Source organism: Macrotis lagotis, chromosome 4 (assembly GCF_037893015.1).
Source record: "Macrotis lagotis isolate mMagLag1 chromosome 4, bilby.v1.9.chrom.fasta, whole genome shotgun sequence".
NCBI lineage: Eukaryota > Metazoa > Chordata > Mammalia > Peramelemorphia > Peramelidae > Macrotis > Macrotis lagotis.
This window is the reverse complement of record NC_133661.1, coordinates 171,773,765-171,797,975: the sequence shown is the minus strand read 5'-3', so window position 1 is coordinate 171,797,975 and position 24,211 is coordinate 171,773,765. Positions and strand designations below refer to the sequence as shown.

The 24,211-nt window shown below is 35.7% G+C and overlaps 1 protein-coding gene across 1 annotated transcript in view; it reads right to left on the bottom strand.

Moving 5' to 3' along the window:
• Window positions 1-24,211, bottom strand: part of MYO5C (myosin VC) — a 137,464-nt gene that overhangs the window by 95,471 nt on the left and 17,782 nt on the right. Inside the window, exons 2-5 of the mRNA XM_074234664.1 lie at window positions 14,202-14,312; window positions 7,868-8,033; window positions 4,452-4,596; window positions 1,292-1,448 (exon numbers count right to left, since the gene is read on the bottom strand). Coding sequence (XP_074090765.1) covers window positions 1,292-1,448; window positions 4,452-4,596; window positions 7,868-8,033; window positions 14,202-14,312 — 579 coding nt within the window. The remainder of the gene's footprint in view (window positions 1-1,291; window positions 1,449-4,451; window positions 4,597-7,867; window positions 8,034-14,201; window positions 14,313-24,211) is intronic.

The window sequence follows — 24,211 nt, the reverse complement described above, 5'->3', positions numbered from 1 at the left end:
ATTGATGAGGAAACTGGGCTACAGATGGGTGAAGAAATTCATGGGAGTGGGCTGGAGTTATACAAATAGTAAATACCAAAAACTGAATTCCAATCCAAATCTTCTGCCTACAAGTACCCAGAGCTCACTGTTCTCTACCAGGCTAACCTGTTAACCTATCCCTTCTTGGCCTTTATTTTAGTTATGTCCTAGTCACATCTATGGTGTTTGAGTATAAACCAAGAGCAGCTACAGTCCACCTTTCAATCCTCACTGATATTTGCGTCTTCATCAGAGATTTTTTTCAAAAGTGAAAAACTTTTATAAATAGTGAAATTTTCACTCTGAAAGGCGTGTGCATTGAAGAGGACAAAGAAACTTGCCCCAGGCTCTTCAATGATATCAGCTAGTCATCTCCCTATTTAGCCTGTGGAAGAGGGTAGACATGAACACATCTTTTCTAACAATGGCAGCTAACATTAATAAAGCACTTACTATGTGCTGGGTTCTGTGCTAATTAGAATTATCTCATTTAATCCTCACAATAAGCCTGGGAGGTAAGTACTGTTATAATCCTCATTTTACAGATGGGGAAACCGAGGCAGGCAGTTTCATGTCTTGCTCATGGCTACCTACCTAGTATTAAAGGTTGAATTTGAACCCAGGTCTTCCTGATTCCAGACCCAATGCAGTTAACATGCATCCTAGCTTCTTTAAATTTGAGAGAAGGAGAACTTGGATTTATATAGAACTATAACACAAACATAACTAATTTATTTTGTTCAGATTTCATTGATATTCCCAACCTCAGCTCTAGTTAAGATTCAAATTCCTGACATTCATTTGTAAAGTATTGATATTAACTTGCTGATCCTTTTTCCCTTTCTGTAGTCAGAGAATGAACAGCATTATCTGATTTTCTACATTACAATCTTAATTTAATCATCTTAAATTGGGTAAATCCAGGTAGTTGGAAGGATATTCCCAATTTTTGGAGGTATGCTTCAACTTCTAAGTTAGCATTGTTGTTATGACAGTTGTAGAGATTCCCTGTACTTTTTTATTTTCAGGATGAGGATCTGAATCTATTTTTCATGTTTCTGATTATTAAAATCCCCAGAATCTGAGGAGAGATGGGATTTGGATATTGACTTCACTGAGGCACAAGGGAAATGGTAATGGTCAAGTTATGACCGGAGGGGACATTGTCTGGTAGCCAACTAATTAATTGTCCAGGTTGGTAAGAAATTGAGATCATTCTCAACCTCATCCATAATGAATCAACTTCTTCCCTGTACCCACTATTGCTTACCTCAGTTATGGGATTAGAAGCCAGCACTTTATCTTCCACATGGGCATTACTACTTGATTTGCTAACTGTAGCAAAGTATCTCATAGCATATCGGGCTGACACTGTCTTTCCAGCACCTGACTCTCCACTCACAATTATTGACTGATTCTTGTTGTTTCTAGAGCAAAATGATGAAAGAAAACTATTACTTTGCAGCAATCTGCTTTCAGATATATTTTCTGGGCAACAAGATAATTCCTGGCATATTAACAGCTGATGGCATAGCCAATGTGTGTGAATGATTTGTTACAAGGGAGGGCTTCTATTTAGAGTGGATGGGGAGGGTGGGTAGGTAGTGATAACAATAAAGGAAAAAAATGAAGGAAGGAAGGGAGGGAGGGAGGGAAGAAGGGAAAGGGGGCAAGGGAGAGGAAAGAAGGAAGGGGAAAGGAAAGGAAGAAAAGAAGGAAGATTAAATAGTATCAATAAAACATTTTGAAATATTTTTGTTGTTGTTGAGTCAATTAAGTTGCATCCAACTTTTTGTGACCCTATTTGGGGTTTTCTTAGCACAGATACTACAGTGGTTTGCCATTTCCTTCTTTAGTTCATTTTACAGATGAGGAAATTGAGACAAACAGGGTTAAGTGACTTGCCCAGGGACATACAGATAGAAGTGTTTGAGGTCATATTTAAACTCAGGAAGATGAGTCTTCCTGACTTCAGGCCTAGTGCTCTATCCACTTTGCCACTTAGAAGACCTGAGTTAAAATCCAACTTCAGATACCACCTGTTTGGCCCTGGACAAGTCACTTAACCCTATCTGACTCAGTTTCCTCATCTGCAAAATGACCTGGAGAAATAAATGGTAAACCACTCAAGTATCTCTGCCAAGATAGCCCCAAATGGAGTCATGAAAATCAAACATAATTGAACATTATATTATTATTATTATTATTACTATTTTCAGGTATGTGTTAGCAAATTCCAGCCCTATATCCACTGGCAATGTGATGTAAGATTATTTTGCTTTAGTTTCATTTCATAGTTAATGTTCCTATATTAAAAAGAAAATTTTTCAACATGAAGAAAAATACAAGTATCCTTTATCCAAATCCAAAGTTGTTCTGTTTCCAGAACCTAATAGCTATGAGGAAATAAAATTCCTTTAAAACATCTTGCCAATGGAATGTCACCATATAATATTGTGATCAAACAGTTTATGAATATGGCTTTTGGTTTAGTGGTTTGCTTTTTTTTAACATTTGTAAATTAATGAAATACATATATTAATGTGGAATAAAACTACCTCCTTAAGTTTTCTAAAAGAGAATTAAGCCACTTATGAAAGGAAAGTCAGGAACCTTGGTTTGTATCAGCTAACTTTTAGCAAGGTGCTCATTGACCTTTCTTGATATGAACAAAATCCTTAGTCCTACAAATACTTTTTTTTTTCCTGAGTGGGGGATACGGTGAGTTGGGGTCTTAGGAATTTACCAGTATTTCTACAGTAGAGAAACTGGTTTGGTTAAGAATCTCAGGGTATAACAGCAACATGGGGGTGATGATCAACCTTAATGGTCTTGCTCATTCCATCAGTGCAACAATCAGGCACAATTTTGGGCTATCTGTGATGGAGAATACCATTTGTATCCCGAGAAAGAATTATGGAGTTTGAACAAAAACCAAAGACTATTACCTTTAATTAAAAAAAAAAGTTATCTTATTATGTAATTTTCCTATCTCTTATACTTTATGTTTCTTCCCTAAGGATATGATTTCTCTCTCATCACATTCAAGTTAGATCAGTGTATACCATGGAAACAAAGACTAACAGTCTGCCTTCTGTGGGGAGTGAGGGGAGGGAAGTGATATTAGGGGGAAAATTGTAAAATTAAAAATAAATAAATTTTTAAAAAAGAATCTCAGGGTGTCCTCTTCACCTGGGCTGATAACAGGGACAGTGTGATGAGTGGGAAGACTAGATTAAGTAAACATTGAGAGACTTAAAATGGTCTCAGCTAACCAGTTGTCTGACTTTGGTTGTTACTTCACATAAAATAAGCAGAGTGGACTAGATCAGGTCTTAATCTGGAGTCCATTAACTTAAAAAAAACCATTTTTTGATAAATGTATTTCAGTCTAATTTGGTTTCTTAGCAATCTTATATGTCTAATATTATGTATTTAAAAGCATTCTTCCAAGAAGGTGTCCATGAACTTCTCCAGACTGCCAAGTTTCCATGACAAAAATAGTTCAGAATACCTGGACTAGATGATTTTTAAGATCCCTTTCAGCTCTAACACTCCATTATACTCCAAATGTAGATGTCCTCTTAGCTAAGGTGACTTTCAAGTTATACCCTTAAAAATTAATGTGCCAACATAATTCTTAATCCCAAGGAAACATATCTATTAACTAATTGTTTAATGAGCACACCCTCAAAACCCTTCAGAGGTGATTTGTGGCCAACCTGCCCTCCTAGATAAATCTTCCACTTTTGCTAGATATACACCAATGGCAGTATATGATGTTCAATATTACTAAACTAGAAAATTTATATTTGTGCTGGGGTTTTTGATTAATGATAAATATTTTAATAAATTTTAGATGTGATAATCATTATACATGAGAGTAAAATGTTAGGAAATGAGGGAGAAAGAAAATTGTAGGGCACAAGAATAGGAAGGACAATGAGAAAAGGAATTTAAAAACCAACTCCACAGGAATCCACTCAGAAAACCTTGTTAAGTGATCCAGGTACCAACAAAACAGTTTGTTCCAAAGCAGATCATAATTGAATTGTTGAACTGAGGTATATGTTCAAAAACCCAGAATATCCTAAAAATGATACCACGTGGCTAGGAATTTGCCAGGTTTGCTCTTTCAACAGACCAATACAGAATTTCTCTCTATAACTGTGAGTACTGTGGGAAGAACAAAGAGAATCAGGACAGATTTCAAGAAGTGCAAACTTAAGAGAGAAGATATGGGGTGGCTAGGTGGCGTAGTAGATAAAGCACCGGCCTTGGAGTCAGGAGTACTTGGGTTCAAATCTGGCCTCAGACACTAATTACCTAGCTGTGTGGCCTTGGGCAAGCCACTTAACCCCATTTGCCTGGCAAAAAAAAACAAACCTAAAAAATAAAATTTAAAAAAAACTAAAAAAGAGAGAAGATACCTGGCCATTTGTTTATATGCTTCTTCTGCTACAGCAAATATATGTGGATCCATATCTCCCATGTTTTGCCCACTATAGGCATGAATGATAGCATTTCCATAAATTGGCAACTCTTTGTAAGGGTTTATGGCAACCAAAATAATTCCTGAAGAAAAAAATTCAAGATGTATATAAGAATCTCAGAACAATCTCAAAACGAAGGGAATACAATGATAGGGGATTGTAGGAGTATAGATAAATCATGCCAAGTCAATTTAATAAGTATAGAGTAATATACACACACACACACACACACACACACAAAATCATCTCCAGTCACCTGATTCATATCTGGCCACTGGACCCAGATGACTCTACAAGAAAAAGTGAGGCTGGTGACTTAGCACAGCATTCACCCTTTCTTTTCTCTCTCTCTCTCTCTCTCTCTCTCTCTCTCACACACACTCTCTCTCTCCACACACACACACACACACACACACACACACACACACACACACAAAATCACCCCTGAAACTCGAGTTTATATTAGAGAATCCTGGAGTTTTGGAGGCAAATATAGGCTCATTCACTTAATTGTCCTATAAAGCCATAGTCACCAAAGCATTTATTACTGGTTAAAAAAGACAGGTTATTGAGTAAAACATATCATAGGTACACAACATACCTAAAACAAACTCAAGAGTCTAGTGTTTGCTAAATCCAAAGACCCTAACTGTAATTATGAAATAAACAATTTTGAAAGATGTAGGAAATCTGACCAACACAACAATCAGTCATGATTCCGCAGGACCAATGATAAAGATTGCTAATCACCACCTGACAGAGAGGTCATGTACTAATATGCAGGATGAGATAAATGTTTTTCAATATGATCAATATGGGATTTGGGCAGCTAAGAGGGGCAGTGGGAAAGACTGCCTGGCCTGTAGTCAGGAAGATTCATCTTGGCAAATTCAGAGCTGGTCTCAGATGCTTACTAACTTATGACCCTGTGCAAATCACTTAACTTTTTTTGCCTCAATTCCTCATTTGTAAAATGAGCTGGAGGAGGAAATGGCAAACCACTCCAATACCTTTGCCAAGAAAACACCAAATGGGGTACTGAAGAGTTGGACACAACTGAAACAACTCAACAACAAAAAATAAGGATTTGTTTTGCTTAATACTACGTGTTTAGTTTTTGTTTTTGTTTTTTTAAAGAAAGGTTTTGCATTTTTCCCTCCTACTCCAGTTAGAAGAGGGAGGTAGACAGAAGGGAGAAAAAAACTAATGCCTGAATTTTTATATGTTTATAATATAATTATAATATAATACAATTTCCATAGTTTTTCGGGGAAAAGGGTTACATTGTATATATCTATAACTATATATGTATGTAAATATAAATGCATTCACATATATATTTCTGTTTATTTACTACAATCAATTTTTTTATCTCACCTTGGACATGCACTAATTGGCTTTGTGCCTGAACAAGGCACAACATCCAGTGCTCTAGGTAACTTGGAGAGTTGACCAGAGACACTATAAGTTGCAGAGAAGCTTCCAGTCTGTCCTGGTAGAAGGAATTTCCTCATCTAGGGGTTTCCTATGCTAATGAAATTACAGATTCATTCCCTATCCCTATCTTCAACTTTTAAATATTGAGGATAATTGACAAAGTGCTATTAGCAAAAAAGTGCTATTAGCAAAAATTTCCTTCTCCAGTTGATTTTACAGATGAGAAAATTGAGGGTCACACAGCTTGTAGTTGTCTGAGGCTGAATTTGAACTCAGATTTTCCTGATTCTAGGTCCAGCATTTTTATCTACTGTATCACTTAGCTGCCCTATTTTTTTTTTTTTTTTAGTTTTTGCAAGGCAATGGGGTTAAGTGGCTTGCCCAAGGCCACACAGCTAGGTAATTATTAAGTGTCTGAGACAGGATTTGAACTCAGGTCCTCCTGACTACAGGGCTGGTGCTCTATCCACTGCACCACCTAGCTGCCCCCCCCCCCCGTTTTCTTAGATATTTTTACCAAAACAAATAAAACCAGACTCAAAACTATATACATAATGGTTCCTAAACAAAGTAGTTCCCTTCTCTCTCTATGTAGACAGACATAAAGGCTAACAAGTCCCAAAATTCAACCTAAACCTATTACCTTGATTTCCTAAATATTCCTCCTCACTCTCCTACACAGAAAGTCATTCCTTGTGACAAAGTAAACAAAAGAAAGGGAAGTAGGGTGAAGAAATTTAGGAAAACAAAGCAACACATCAGGACTGCTAGCATGGGCAGTGTTCAGCAGGTAGATCCTCATCCCTGTAAAGAATTGACAGAAAGAGGTGCACCAAGTAACAAATAATTTTATCAGTCCTTGTGTATCCTGATTTGGCCCACTGATAAAACAATACCCAAAAGTATCTGGAGTCAATTACCATAAACTACTATGGTGCATTCCTCACCTTGTAAAGGGTTTCATTTTATTTTGTCCTCAAAGATATTAAAAAAGCACTTTCCCTAGTCACAAAGATGACACAATAGGTAGCAATAGTTAAAAGTTGGACAGGCTGTGGAAAGATTGGGACAATAACACAGTTTCAATTGGTACTGTGAATTGGTATAACCATTCTGGAAAGTACTTTAGAATTATAATTTTTTTAAAAAAGTTACTAAAATGCCCATACCACTTGACCCAGAGAGTATAGCAAGGCATATCCCAAGGAAGGTAAAGATAGAAAATATTGCAAAAAATACTCAAAACAATACATTATATAGTTTAAAAAAACCTGAAAACATAAAAGATTCCTATCAAAAATTCATAAAAGCAAAGGAAAGCTTATATAAACTGATGCAGAACCAGCAAAACAATACAAATAATGGAAATGTAAAATGAAAACGATGAAAATTTTGCCCTGGAAAAGAGAAGAGAAAAAACAAACCTCTCTACCTTTCTTCTTTTTTTTTTTTAGGTTTGTTTTCTTGGCAAGGCAAACAGGGTTAAGTGGCTTGCCCAAGGCCACACAGCTATTATTTGAGTGTCTGAGATCACATTTGAACCCAGGTACTTCTGATTCCAGAGCCAGTGCTTTATCCACTATGCCACCTAGCTGCCCTGCTCTACTTCTCTTCTTTGCAGGGATGAAGGTCTGTCTACCTGTTGAACATTGATTAAGCTATCAGACTTAGCTAATATGTTGCTTTGTTTTGCTAAATGTCTTCACCCCTTCCCTTTCTCTTGTATACTATGTCACAAGGGCTGACTTTTCCTGTAGGAGAGTGGGAAGGAACATATTGGGAAATTTAGGTAATATAAAAACAAAAGATGTCAATAAAAATAAAAAGAAAGTCTAAATAAGCTAAAGTCAATAATTGATATGTTTTTATTTTATAATTTATATAATTTCTTTATTTGTAAATATCTTTTTACTTACCACTGTAAGTATAAATAAGTTTGGATTCAGCAAAACGTATTTTGAGATTATGGAGGACGGCAGGTTCATGAAGATAACTAAGTGCTGTGAGGTCATTCTCTCCTACAAGTATATCAGGATTTCGTAATGGTGGAAGAGTTTCTGGATCAACAGAATAATCTTGCTCCTAACAAAAGCAAAAAAAAAAAAAATTAAATTACAAGATTTGGGAGTTCCTGTCTGAACCTTCAGGATCAAATATGTTATTCTTGATAATGAGTCTGAAGAGACTAGAGCACTAAATGATAATAGTTATTCCTGCCACATCTTTCTTTTCTTTATGGGATGTTTATAGTTAAAATTTGAATTGATATTACAAATACTAAACATATATTTTTTGCATTTGAGTTTCTAAACATTTTCTGGGTCGTCTGTGGCTTCCATAAAAGTTCTCATTTAATTTCTTATACCACATTAAAATCTCAATTGGGAAAGCTGATGTGGAATGGATAAGTACACTATACATTATAAAAACATGAAATGCTCTGCCCCTGATGAAGTTTCTTGAATCAGTCCTCTTTGGGGCTTTGTCCTTTCAGTTCATGGTCAAGCTTGATGCCTTTTCTCAGAAATAATACACCAAGTTGGGGGCGGCTAGGTGGCTCAGTGGCTAGAGCACCAGCCCTGGAATCAGAAGTACCTGAGTTTAAATCCTGACTGAGACACTTAATAATTACCTAGCTGTGTGGCCTTGGGCAAGCTACTTAACCCCATTGTCTTGCAAAAACTAAAAAAAAAAAAATACACCAAGTTGACCATAATTCTTATGCACAAAATGATACTGACTAAGCTTCTAGAAGGTAGAGATTATACTTCTGTGGGGTTCTCTATTCTTTGTATCTCCTTACATACTTCAATTAAGTTATTTAACCCTCTTTGTCCATTTCCTCATCTGTAAAAATGAACTGAAGAAGGAAATGGAAAACCACTCCTGTATCTTTGCCAAGAAAAACCCAAACAGGATTATGAAGAGTTAGACACAACAGACCCAGCAACAATATGGGTCATGTTTTTGTTTGTTAGTTTTAAATTGTGTCTTCCTATCACTTTCAAGCTATAAATGCAGTGGCTACTCATGAATTCCATCCCACTATTAGTCAGCACAGTAGCTTTGATCTAATCCTGTTTCTGATGATTGCATTTTCTTTCCTCCTTAGGTAGTCTGGCAACTGATGTGGAATTTAGTCAGCATCAAGTTTATGACAACATCAGTTCAAAAACTCCAGTTTGAGCAACCCATCATCCTCAACCTTTTCAGAAAAAAAAGATCACAGGAATATACCAGCATATTTGGTGGAATGGGCATATTAAGCAGTCAACCACCACTTGTTGGTCAATTGGTATTCATTCTTTTTGTGTTCTGTAAAGTCTAGCAGTGTTTTTATATTGACTCACTTCCATGCTGGTAAACCGGTAGAAAGAAAAAAACTGATATACTCAATATGCAACAGCCACATAACAGATAATTCTGCTATCATGTTTGTTTTGAAATTACAAATTTGTTCCAATATAATATTGTTGTTCAGTCATTTCATTCATGTCAAACTCTTTATGATCTCATTTAGAGTTTTCTTGGCAGAGATACTGGAATGGTTTGCCATTTCCTTTTCAAACTCATTTTGCAGAAGAGAAAACTGAGGCAACTAGGGTAAAGTGACATGCCCAGGATCTCACCACTAGGAAGTATCTGAGGTCAAATTAGAACTCAGGAAGATGAATCTTCTTACTCCAGGTTCAGTGCTCTGGCCACTGTGCTATCCAGGTGCCCCATCATGATATATTAGGGAGCAATCTAAGCAAAGAAGGTCATGAATCTCATTTTTGCTCATGTTCAATGGTATCCCTGAGAAACAGGGAGAATACAGAAAACTATTTTTAAAAAATTTTTCACAATCACTCACAGGCTTCAACCTTTCTAACATCCACATCTATAAGCAAACTTCAGGTCTTTTTTGAGCTAAAACATATTTATCAAATATCTTCAGAAATAGCAAAAGCAGATGAGGGCTAGTCTGAATCTATAATCTCTATTTCCCCTCCCCCCAACCAAGCTGCTGTCCAACTATTTCTGGGAGTATTTATCATTCAACATGTTTGAAATGGTGACAATATTTTTCTTTAGGCTTCTATTCCTTTTATGTATCATGACATAGTTTTACAGTTATACATCCTTAATGCTATTTTTTTCATAAATCCTGTGGCATTTAATTGTATGATTTTGCACAGCAGATGTATAGCAGAATTGTCTTTGGCATATACATATACATATATATATGTGCACATATATATATATATATATATATATATATATGTATACCTGTGTGTACAAGCACAAATACCTGTAAGCATAAACAAGTACATATGTACACATGTATACATATACTTAGCACCAGGCTAGGTTGTAGAAGAAACAACAACATCACGAATGTGGAATATTGCGTATCCTTGTCAGACACAGTCATTTTTTTAGTTTTGATAAGGTGTTTCCCCTCTTTTATTCTTTTAATAGGAATAAGGGAGGGATATATTAAAAATGAATATAAAATATAAAATGAATATAAAAACAAAAGTCAAAATCAAATAAAACATTGCCAAGTGATATAATCCCTGCTTTAAAGGGGATTGCAAAAAGTAATCTTAATCCAGAGAGCCTATAATAGTCTCTATCTCAACCTTGCTTCATGCCTGACCAAAGGAAGAGGGGATATAAATAACTGGATAGAAGGACATAGTTTGAGTTAGACAAATGGCCACCTTGCCATCATTCCCTATATTTTTCATCCCAATTTATTATGGATTTCTGGGCTGTATCTATTCTGGTAATCAGTTTCCATATTTGACAGAATCCTGGACATCCAATCTGCCTAATTTTTTCATGTGTCCCCTTCTTCTGCCATAGAGCAATAACTGACCCTCACAACTCCCAGAGGCGTGCCTAATCATTCTCACCTGTGTCCTACCTACAATGCCTCAGGTAGGAGTGGTGAATCATTATCAAGGTGATATTCAAGGAATGCTAATACAGGATATGGCACTTGAGTCCTGCTTTAAGTTTAAGGAAAGAATTCAATTGACAATAAGAAAAGGAGAGGTTTAGGAATAAGGAACAACATGAGCAAAGGTATGAAAGTAAGAAAACTCAGAGCATAAGATCAGATATAAGTATAATCTTTGACAGAAAAAGGAAACTTGTCAAGATTGCAGAGGTAGGAAGAAGCACTGTCAAGATTCAAAGTAAGATTCTCAGACTCAATCTATTTCTTTTGCCATTGTTGGAGAATTTGTGGTAGTTCAAACTCATAATCATGTAAAAGGTTTTTTTGTTGTTTGGTTGTCTGACACTTTGTGATTCCATCTGGGGTTTTCTTGGCAAAGATCCTGGAGTGGTTTGCCATTTCCTTCTCCAACTCATTTTATAGATGAATTAAGGCAATTGAGATAGGTGACTAAGACCATGAATCAGGGGAGATGATGCCATGACAAGGACATGAATTGAATTTGAGCCGAGGGGTGCTGTGCTAAGTCATAAATCTAACTTTCTCCTCCAGAACCATTTGGGTCCAGTAGCCAAATATGCATCAGAACAATTGGAGATGGCTGTGGATATGAGGCAATCAGGGTTAAGTGACTTTCCCAAGATCACACAGCTAATAAGTGGCAAGATCTGAGGTCAAATTTGAACTGAATGCAGTGCTGATGCTCTACTATACCATTTAGCTGCCCCATAAACCACCTTTAGGGGGACTAAGTAAGACTGAGCTGCCTACCAGTGCTACCATCTCTTTGTTCCTCTTCTCTTTCCTTTTCCCCTAACATTATCTGAGAAAATTATATATTTCCCTAAACCAACCTCCTCTCAACATAATTACCTCCCCCTCCCCATCCCCCCCAAACACACTCTGAAATAGCAACTACCATCCCTGGTGGAAAGACCTAAGAAGTTTTATGAATCTTAGTCAAACTTCACTTTTATTCTAGACAACATAGATAATTAAATGCAAGCAACTTGGCTGCTTGTCATTGGCTGAGGAGGAAGAGAAGACCTCCCATCTGCTTCTTTTCCCATTTCTTTTCTGTCTTGCTCACCACCTCTGTGCTATTGTAGTAGTGAAAGATACCAGGAAACTATTTACCTTGAAGCAGTAGCTGTCTAGTTCTTCTAAATCAAGAAAAGATACTTAACCCCACAGCTCAGAAGAGCAAAGTCATAAGAGGGTTTCACAAAAAAGTTCTTGGGTGAATCAATGTGGAACAATTCTGGGAAAGCCTGAAGTATCTGCCTTGTCTGGGGGCCCCTAAGTCACTATAGACCCTGAGAGTTATATTTTTTCCTAAGTAAGGAAGAGAGAAAGCTATTATCCTAGAGGACAAGATTTTCATCAGTTTAAAAACAAAAAGTGTTGATAGAAAACACACAGAGAACTTCTCTGGGGAATTCTGGTGCTCTACATGGAGCAGCAGCAGGGTGGCAACATCAGTGGTGGTATCTTCAACAATTTCCCTCAGACCTATCTCTCAGAAATGAGAGAAATGAAAGCTAAAAGGGCAAGCAGCAAGATAATGACTAGTTTTTTATTTTCTTTAACTGGAGACATTATCACAAGTCATTCATTTTTCATGACTACACTCCCAAGGACAGAATTACAATAAACTGAGGATACCAATCTACTCCATTGAAACATGACTATGAAGGGAAGGGGAGATATGGGGGAGAGGGAGAGGAAATTTCTCCTTACATTAACTTTTAAAAAAAAATTATTTATTTAAGACAATGGGGTTAATGTGACTTGCCCAAGTTCACACGGCTAGGTAATAACTGTCTGAGGCTGGATTTGGACTCAGGTCCTCCTGATTCCAGGGCTGGTACTCTTATCTACTTTGCCACCTAGCTGCCCTTCTTGCATTAACTTTTTTTTTTTTTTAGATTTTTGCAAGGCAATGGGGTTAAGTGGCTTGCCCAAGGCCACACAGCTAAGTAATTATTAAGTGTCTGAGGCCGGATTTGAACTCAGGTACTCCAGGGCCTGTGCTCTATCCACTGTGCCACCTAGCCGCATTAACTTTTAAAACAAATCTCTAATTTTAAAATGTTCTGACATTTGGTTAAGTCTTTTTTCAACTTTTAGTCGTGATGTGAGTAGACCAGGATCATGGATGTCTATTCAATTCCCTTTATTTTAGAATAGGGCATAAGAGGTGAAAGGGAGAGGGGAGTAAGCAGTTAATAACAATAATTCATTACCTTGGAGTTAGAGCTATAAATCATGATGACACAACTGGAGAGATTAGCAAAAAATAAGTTCTATTGTGGGGAAGGAGATGAATAACTTTCTTTATTACTTCATTGTGGATAGCTAAATGTAAGGCCTCTGGACCAAATGCTATGATCCATAGAAGTTTGAAAAGTAAAGGATGTAGAAAGATTTAGATAGTCTTTTCACTGCTACAGATAACCTCATTTAAACATCATATTTACTATCATGATTAATGACAGATAGAGTTAAAGATCTTTGTACTGAAACACCCACACTGCCCCTGGGAGTCATGAGACACTGGGCGTCTCTTTTCATACAGAGGGTCAAAACTGGCATTCTCTTGATTAATCACAAATTTGGCATCTGCTTTGCATCATTTTCAAGTTTTTCCTTATCATACCCTTCACTATTCAAATTATAGATGTTTTGCTCACTTGGACACATTCTTATAGTTCTACTCATTCTCTTTTACTTTTTTCCCCCCTCTCATTTTATTATCCTCTCCAATCTTTATCTCTTTCTCCTTTATTTCTAGTCTTCCTTTTTTTTCATTTTACCTTTCTACCCACCAGTCTCTTTTCCTCTCAATGTTTCCTGATAGCTCCCTCAAAGTTTCTTTTTTCATCAACCTATCAAGTAAGAGCTAATAATAATATTATACTCATTTAACCTAATTATATGCTCATTTTAATAATGTCCTCCAAACATCTTTGATTGTCTGAGAACTGACAAATAGAGAAAATAAGAATAATATGCTATAACCATATTTTCATTACTCATGGCCTTTGGCATACTAAAGGACAAATATTCCTCAGATTACCCAGAAGTAGATTATTACTAATGATACTGTTTCCAAGGGATATCAGTTGGCCATGTTTTAGATATAGTATTGGTCCCCAGTGACCTGTCCTGTTCACTTTTCTCCATTCCTGAATATTCCTAAAGGCCATTTTCAATTTCTGTTCTGAATTCTCCACCCCCATCAATATCCCTGGACTTATTTCTCTGTCTATGATGAAAGATACACAAGGAATACTTACAGACCCATCTTCCAGTAGGATATGAAGAACTTTATCTCCAATTTTATAGTCCCTTGCTATTTCAGCTGATTTCCAAACTTCTTCAGCATCAGGTATCCAAACTCTATTGTACTGAGCCAAGAGAAAGGAGATGAGGTTTTATTAGAGTACTTTGTAAATGAAAAAGCTAAGTTATAAAAAGAGAGCAGAGAAAGTTTTCTCCTCCTACAGGTCATTTTTTTGTTGGAAACACATTCAACCAACATTTCACAAAATCACAGGCCTAGACTGTTTTATTATTTCTTTTTGCTCAAAAGAATATTCGTAAAGTATTCCCAATTCAAATTCAGGGAAATAAAAAGTATGACAGAATATTAGTGATCTCTCACTCACTCTCTCTCTCTCTCTCTTTCTCAGACACACACACTCTCTCTCACTCTCACATATACACTCTCAAAATCTTATAAAAATAAATACTAAAAATTGTCTCAACATGTAATTCAGAAAATATAAAATACTATTAAATATCAAAAAAATTTTCAAGTAAAAAAATCTTCCTAAAGCACATGACCTCATCCTTTTCAATCTATTCTATGAAAAATTGTTAAAAATAAACTAAAAATGTTGTTAATTGTTAATTAAATTGTTAATAATTAATTGTTAAAAATAAAATAAAAATAAAGAACAGATCTGATCATTTAATATCTTTATTCAAGGAACTGCAGTGGTTTTCTAATGCCTTAGGATAAAATATAAACTCTTTGTCATTTAAATGTTTTTCACACTCTGATTACTTGATACTACTCCACCTCATGAACTTTTCTGGCCAAACTGGTCTGTTAGCTGTTTCCGGAACTCAGAGTTCCTTCTCCTAACACAATGTCTTTGTAGGAGTTATCCTTCATGCTTGGAATGCACTGCCTCTTAAGCCTGAACCTCTTAGAATTTCTAGCCTCCTTTCTTCAAGCTTCAGCTCATGCGCAAACTCTGAAAGGAATCCTTACCTGATTGCCCTAGTATTAAGTCCTTTTCCTTCCCCAAATTATCAAGTATATCTTTATGTGTTCACATACTTTATCTCCCAAAGTAGAATAAAACCTCCTTGAAGAAAGGAATTGTTTTTTTTTATTTTGTATTTTTATTCCTAATGGTTAGTTGAGTACTTACATGTAGTAGAAAGGTAAGTATGGGATACTGGGGTCATCTCTTGAACTGAACTGCCAAGCATGGGCTGGCCACATAGTCAAATGTTAAACTTATATATTTATCTAGAATACTATTTTATGGGCAACTCATATAAAGCAAGTGCTCACATGGAGGTACAAAGTGGTACTCACAAAGTTTCTCTTTAGAACTTTAGTATTGATTGTGAGCCATGGGAGATGCTGGCACAAGTCCATAATAAAGAAGGCATTGTGTTTTATGAGAGAAACAGAATCATAGTATAAGAAAGAAAACTTGGGATTCACAAATGTAGAGTCATTGCCATCTGAAATGTACAAATGGTCTATTTATGCCCGGTCTGTCTTCCAAGTTCATATTGAATTGATCAGCTATAGTCAAACAACAATGTTTGCTGCATTGTGTTGGAAATTATTGTTGAATTGAAAAGTAGGAAAAAGGACTAAGCACTAACTTCAATGCTACAACAGTCCTCAATCTCAGTTGATTAGAGGGAACAGAGAATTCTGTCCTAGCAAGCAACAATCTTCATAATCATTCAGATCCTTGCCAACAATATTGAATCTACTATCAAATTAGGCTTTTTCTTTTCCTTTTAATTTCCCTGTCCTATTCAATAAGACATTAATCAACAAGAATGTATGAAGTACACTTAAACCCATTGCCTAGCAAAAACCTAAAAAAAAAAAAAAAGAATGTATGAAGTACTACTATGTTAAAGGCACTGTGTTAGATGCCGGAAATGCAAAAGAAACAAAAATAGTCACTGCAGGTTTTGAGGTATGCTTATATAGAGATGTTATTAAGGCTAAATAAAGTTTGGAGTTGACCATATTCACTTATAGATCATCCCTCAGTCTGCTACTTGACTCATTTCCAAATTTAACTTTATCACCTTTGACTCTATTTTAATATGCTTGCATATTTCCTGATAAGTTAATAAAGTTTTCACAAATCTCTCAATTAACTTTAGAGCCTCATCCCAGTTCATCAAATATTAAGAAATTTTAAGTTACCTATTCATATTCTATATTAAGTCCCTTAATCTCCTAGAATTAAATACATATTAAAGTTATTGAGTAGGTAATTCGATCTACTAACAATGAAATCAATAATAAAAACAGACATTGATAGTTTAGTTATAAGCTAGAGTCACCTCATTGCAACTACAGATAACTTCTCTTCTAAGAATACAATCCCATAACATTTAGTTCATTCAGGAAAATAAATTGCCTTTATAAGAATTTTCTTCCATCCTCTTTGTGAGCTAAAGGTTCCAATAGTTTCATGAGAAGACATCTTTATTCTCTTTCTCTATACCTTACTCAGACACTCTTCTAGTCACAACAGGAAAACTGGTACTTCTCAAATGATTCCTCAAGAATGGCTGTTAAACTGTTAGGGACACAAGAAGGGACACTTTCTCTAAAAGTTATAGTTAACATCATCTAAAGTCTCTATGGGAAAATCCATTGAAACAGGTGTTAACATTTTTCCCTATGGTAAAAAAGTTGAGTTCCCCCAGAAAAATCATTTGAAATTATTTCAAATACACATAAATCTTTATACTGTGTGTACATACTTATATATCTCAGTGCAGAGCACCATTTTCAAGTTTCTTTATTAGAGGAAAATACTATCATTATTAACAATAAAAATAGTTAAATATAATAAATAAAAAAATGAGTAATAACCAGTTAAATTGATGCATTGGGGAGGGAAAAAGAAATTTACAAAATAACTTTATTAGTTATCTAAAAAGAATAGTAAATTGTACATAATAGATTTGTAGCTTCATGTACAATTTTTTTATTTCATGTTATGAAAATGCATGCTTTTTTCATAAATTAAAAATTAAATAATTATATACAAATAAAAATAAATTTAATTAAATTAAAATTAAAAATTAAAAAGAAAAAAGATGCATAATACTGCATTTATACATCTAAAAGTACAAAGCAACATTGCATATAATTCATTCTCAGAAGCACCTGGCTGTATAAGTAATCACATCTCCAGTTTCTCTTGCAATAACTTCTATTAATCTAGTCAGAGGTCAAATAGTTCTGTTTCATTTGCAACCTGACATTTCTGTATATATATATATATATATATATATATATATATATATATATATATATATACATATATATATATATATATTTACATTATTTGTTAGTAACTGTGGGTTAATGATCTTATCTAAACTTTACAAATGATCTCTTTTTCCTATAAGTCCATAAAAAAAAAGAAATTTTAGGCAAGAACAGCATTATTTATGAGTTCAGTACTCTCTTCTAGATATACTCAATAAATTCCAGTGGCTTGCTATTGCCTCCAGGAACAAGTATAAAATCTACTTTAACAAGCACCTCCTCCCTTCCTTTACAATCTTCATACACTTTACTCTTCTCTAAGTACTCTGATTTAGCCATGTGAATTTTGCTGTTCCTCACACATACACTACTCTTTCTTTGTCTCTGACCCTTACAGTTGAAGTATATTCTCTCACCTCTGCCTCTTGTATTCCTACAAATTACAATTCTCCCCAGTCCCATTTGCTAGTGCTTTTTTTTAAATCACCTCCTATTTGCATTATGTCTTATTTAAATATACTCATTCTTGTAATGTCTCCTTCATTAGAATATGAGCTCTTTGATGGCAATCACTGTGTTTTTTTCCTTTTGTTACATACCTGTCACTTAAGACAGTGCCTGTATAATACATGCTACATGATTATTGATGTCCAATTAGACAGGGTCTACCTCAGTCTTAGCCCAGATTTTCTGGTTTCTTACTTAGGGCCTTCCTAATTAGATATTTATCACTTTCTTAGTCATAGTCTAATTCAGAAAATTCATTATATAGCTGGTAGTTATTACCTTTTCTTTAAAGTCTGCTTAACCTCATTATAACTTTTCTCTTACTCATCAGGAATGATAGGTAACTTCTACAAATTGTTTATCTACAAATCCTATCACTTTCTGGTGATATTCTGTAAATCAGGATGTTGTCCATTCTATCAAAAATCTCAAAGGAAACATGTCTATATGCAAAAACATAAAATAAATTATTATTTATAATCACAACAAAATTAATAAAAGGAAGATTATATTAATAGTTGAGTGACTCAGGAAAGACTTCATGTAGAAGATGGTGAGAGTGAGTTGGGAATTGAAAGAAGTAAGGGGTTCTAGAAGGTGGAAGCAAGAATAGAGTACATTCCAAACAAGAGAAATAGCCAGTGCTAAAACAGAGAGTTGGGAGGTAAGAGACTCCATGGGAGGACTGCAGACCAGTTTGGCTAGACATAGATTTTTTTCTGTCTGTCTGTCAACAAAAATATTGAGTGACTTGTAAACATTGGGGATACATAGCAAAGCAAAAGAAAGTCCCTTTTCTCCAGGAGTCTAATGGGGAGAGAAAGTGCTAACAATCATATATAAATAAATATAAATAGAATAAATTGAAGATAGTCAACAGAGGGAAGGCATGAGCATTAAGGAGATTTGGAAAGCTTTTTGCAGAAGATGGGATTTTATCATTGACTTGGAGTCAGAGGAATTAGGAGAAGAAGATGACAGTCAGTGACAAAATGAATGGGAAAGTGTGGTGGGGGTAATTGTGTTGAAAGGTTTTTTTCAAGCCCAACAAAATTGACATTTTACTTTTGAAACAATAAGGAGATACTAGAGTTTATTGAGGTAAGAAGAGAAGAAAATAGGGGTCAGATCTAGACATCAGGAAAATAACTTTATTAGCATCTGGAAGATGGATTGTGGATGGACTGTGCTAGGGAAAGGCAGGAGATCATTTCAATAGTCACAGTAGAGCTAATGAGGGCCTGAAATAAATGGTAGCTATGTGTGACGCTTTGTACAAGGTACTAGGGATACTGTTTCTTCTGGGATGGAGCTGTTTTTCATGGATTATCAACACTAGGGAAATAAGTTGTAGTTCTATGAAGTTGTAGCAAGTAACTGTCTCATCCTATCCAAAGATTGAAGCAAATAGTAACAGATTACAACTCAACTGGAAATGACTCAAAAAACAGAACCTAAAGTAATGACACAGACACAAGTTGCTACTGAGGTCCAGAGTCCTCATTCATAGATGTTCAGCCATTTGCTCAAAAGCAGTTCTGGGCTTGTTAGTTTTTTTTTTTGGGGGGGGGGGCGGGAATAGGATTACAGAGTCATAAAGTTAGATATTAGCCCCATGGTCAGTGAAATAGTACTTTGACAAAAGTACACATAAGGAAAAAGGTCATGGGTGTGAAAATGGGGATAAGATAAAAACTGATAAAGTCAATGAAAGAAAAATAAATCAAATGTTCTTGGGGAAATGCTTAGTGTTTAATTATTGTTTCAGAATAATCATTTTTGACAAATGTTTTTGACCACATTAAATTATTTCCTCCCCACCCAAAAATGTGATTTCACCTTTGATGTTTACAAAATGTATGTTTCTGATATTAATGTGAATAATTACATAACTATTTTTGTATAAATCAACGGACTTTTGAAAACCAAGAGAGAAACCTTGTCATTGAATAAATATTTACTGAACACTTTCAATGTGGAAGACCTTTGGTTAGGCATATAGAAGCGCCACAGAAAAATAAAGACTCAGGCTCTGACCTATAGGAGTTTACAATCTAGTTTATAAGTAGAAGGCAAAGCAAGTTTATATAAAAATATTATCAGAAAATGGGGAGAGGGGCAGAATCATGAAAGGTAAAGGTAGGGACTGCCCAGAGGTTTCCCCCACAAACCACCCCAAATACCTTTAAATAATGATTCTAACCAAATTTGAGTGTCAGAACTCACAAAAAAACTGAGTGAAACAATTTTCCATCCTAAGACAACTGGGAAGATCCATAGGAAGAGTCTGTTACATCTGGGTAAGAAAGGGCCCACAGCAAAGCCCTGGTGGTGCCAGAGTGAACCAGCTCCAGCCTTCTAAGGACAGACTACAGGGCTCCTGGATCCATAGCAGCTGAAGCGATTTCCAGACCTCTCAGCCCAGAGACTGACAAGGACAACTTGAAAGGCCAGCAGAAAAATTCTACCATATCAGAGTGAGAGCAGAGCACAGTCTAGCACAGACCTCAGAGCAGACTTGGCTCCAGAGGACCAGGAGCAGGTCTGGGGAGCACCTGGCAGTTGCTTTCAGAGGACTCAGTACATGACTGTTAAGGGAATCAGGAAATTGCAGAGGCCTCTATTTGCTATCCCTGAGGCAGGACTCTGTTGCTTCACTCATACTCAGATCCTAGTCGAAGTCTGGGACCTTATTCTCAGGAACAGGATCAGATCCACTGCCTGCAGTGGATCAGGGACTCTCCTTACAGTTACAGGACAGAAAGGAGTATTTGTGGTCTTCCACAGACTAGAGTACAGGCCAGGAGAGTAGTCTTAATCATTCAAAAGACCTTGGAAGAATTGAGAACTTTCAGGTCTCTTGTAGTATGTCTGAAAACAACTGCAAAAACCCTCAAAAACTTGGGACAGTGTATCCCCCACTCTGGAAGCAGAGCTCCTCCTTAACAAAGAGTTAAAATCAAGGATCCAATCATAGAAAATTACTTTGGTCCTATGGACGATCAAAATACACACTCAGAATAAAAGGTAAAGTTAAGGCTTCTGCATTCAAAGCCTCCAAGAAAAATATGAATTGGTCTCAGGTCATGGATGAGCTCAAAAAAAAGATTTTCAAAATCAAGGGAAGTAGAAGAAAAATTGGGAAGATAAATGAAAGCAATTTGGAAAAATCAAGAAAACTAAGTCAGTAGTTTGATGAAGAAGATACCAGAAAAAATAACATTTTACAACCAGTTTGGACCAAATGAAAAAAGTGGTCCAAAAGGTCAATGAGGTTAAAAGTATATCTTAAAAAGCAGAATTGGTCAAGTACAAAAGGAGATATAAAAGCTCTCCAAAAAAAAAAATTCCTTCAAATAGAACAGAGTTAAGGAAAGTTGATGACTTTGTGAGAAATCAAGAAACACTAAAACAAACCAAAAGAATGAAAAACCAAATTGTGGAGTTTAAACAAAGACCACAGACTATTACCTTTAATTTTTAAAGGAAGTTACCTTATTATATAATTTAGCTGTCTCTTATATTTTACTTTTTCCTTAAGGACATGATTTCTCTCTCAACACATTCAATTTTGATCAATGTATAGCATGGAAACAATGTAAAAATTGAAATATTCAAAAAAAGAATGAAAAACCAGAAGAAAATGTGAAATATCTCATTGGAACAACAACTGAGCTGGAAAACAGATCCAAGAGAGATAATTAAAAAATTATTGGACTACCTGAAAGCATGACCAAAATAAAGCCTAGATATCATTTTTTAAGAATTTATTCATAGGGCGGCTAGGTGGCACAGTGGATAAAGCACCGGCCTTGGAGTCAGGAGTACCTGGGTTCAAATCCAGTCTCAGACACTTAATAATTACCTAGCTGTGTGGCCTTGGGCAAGCCACTTAACCCCATTGCCTTGCAAAAACCTAAAAAAAAAAAAAAAGAATTTATTCAGGAAAACTTCCCTGCTATCTTAGAAGCAGAGGGTAAAATAGAAATTGCAAGAATCCACTGAGCACCTTCTGAAGGAGATCTCAAAATGACAACTGCCAGGAATATTATAGCCAAATTTCAGAATGCCCAAATCAAGAAGAAAATATTGCAAGCAGTCAGAAAAAAACAGTTCAAACATTGTGAGTCGCAGTCAGGATAAAATGAAATTTAACAGCTTCTATATTAAGAGACTGTAGGACTTGGGATATGATATTCCGGAAGGCAAAGGAACTTGGATTACAATCAAGAATCAGCTACCAGCAAAATTAAACATACTCTTACAGGAAAAAGATGGCTTTTTAATGAAGAGGGGATTTTCAAACTTTCCTGATGAAATGACTAGAGCTGAATAGAAAATTTGATATTCAAATATAAGACTCAAGTGAAGTATAAAAAAGGTAAACGGGACAGCTAGGTGGTGGGCACAGTGGATAGAGCATTGGTTCTGGAGTCAGGAGGACCTTAGTTCAAATCTGACCTCAGACACTTAATAATTACCTAGATGCATGGCCTTGGACAAGCCACTTAACCCCATTGCCTTGCAAAAACCTAAAAAAAAAAAAAAACAGGAAAGGCAAATCATAAGGGACTTAATGATGTTGAACTGTTTATATTCCTGCATAGGAACATGCTACTGATAACTCACATGAACTTTCTCATTTATTAAGGTAGTTAGAAGGAGCATATATAGACAAGGCACAGGAGGGAGTTGAATTGGAAAGTTATAATATATTAAAAAATGGATTTAATTGGCTCAGAGAGAAAACAACACATACACATAATTGGATATAGAAATCTATCTTATCCTAGTGGAAAGAGATGAGAGAAAGAAAGGTAGGTCAGGGGAGGGAGGTGAAAGTGATAGAAGGGAGGGGGTAATCAGATGCACAATACTTTTGAGGAGGGACTGGATGAAAGGAGAGAAAGAATAGAATAAATAGGGGTTGGGAAAAAGGATGGAGGGAAATAGCAATAGCAACTGTGGGGGGGAAAATATTGTAACAAGTTTCTCTGATAAAGGTCTCATTTCTCATAGAGAACTTAATCAAATTCATAAAAAATAACAGCCATTCCTCAACTGATAAATGATTAAGAGATATGAAGTTTTCAAAGCAATCAATTTAAATCATTTTTTAAAGAAAGATTTTATTTATTTTCAGTTGTACAATTTTCCCCCTATTCTTGCTTCCCTCCCCCCAGCCCCCACAGAAGGCGATTTGCCAGTCTTTACATTGCTTTCATGGTACACATTGCTTTAAGTTGAATGTGATGAGAGAGAAATCATCCTTAAGGAAGAAAAATAAAGTTTAAGAGATAGTGAAATTATGTAATAAGATAATGGATTTTTTTCTCCCTAAATTGAAGGTAATAGTCTTTGGTCTTTGTTCAAACTTCACAATTTTTTCTCTAGATACAGATGGTATTCTCCATTGCAGATAACCCAAAATTGTCCCTGATGGTTACACTGATGGAATGAGCAAGTCCATCAAGGTTGATCATCACCCCCATGTTGCTGTTAGGGTGTACAATGTTTTTCTGGTTCTGCTCATCTCACTCAGCATCAGTTCATGAAAATTTTTCCAGGCTTCCCTGAATTCCCATCCCTCCTGGTTTCTAATAGAACAATAGTGTTCCATAACATACATATACCACAGTTTGTTAAGCCATTCCCCAAATGAAGAACATTCACTTAATTTCCAATTCTTTGCCACTACAAATAGGGCTGCTATGAGTATTTTTGTACAAGTGATGTTTTTACATAATTTCTTCAGGGTATAGGCCCAGTAGTGGTATTGCTGGAGTAAAGGGTATGCATATTTTTGTTGCCCCTTGGGCATAATTCCAAATTGCTCTCCAGAAAGGTTGGATGAGTTCACAGCTTCATCAACAATGCATTAGTGTACCAGATTTTCCACATCCCTTCCAACATTGATCATTGTCCTTTCTGGTCATATTGGCCAGTGTGTGAGGTGTGAGGTGGTACCTCAGAGAAGCTTTAATTTGAATTTCTCTAATAATTGTAGTGCAAATTCATATGACTATAGATAGCTTTGATTTCCTCACTGGTAAATTGCCTTTGCATATCCTTTGACCACTTGTTAATTGGGGAATGACTTGTTTTTTTTGAAAATATGACTCAGTTCTCTGTATATTTTAGAAATGAGTCCTTTGTCAGAAACACTAGTTGTAAAAATTGTTTCCCAATTTACTAGGTCTGTTTTAGTTCTAGCTCTCTTTATATTTAGGTCATATATCCATTTTG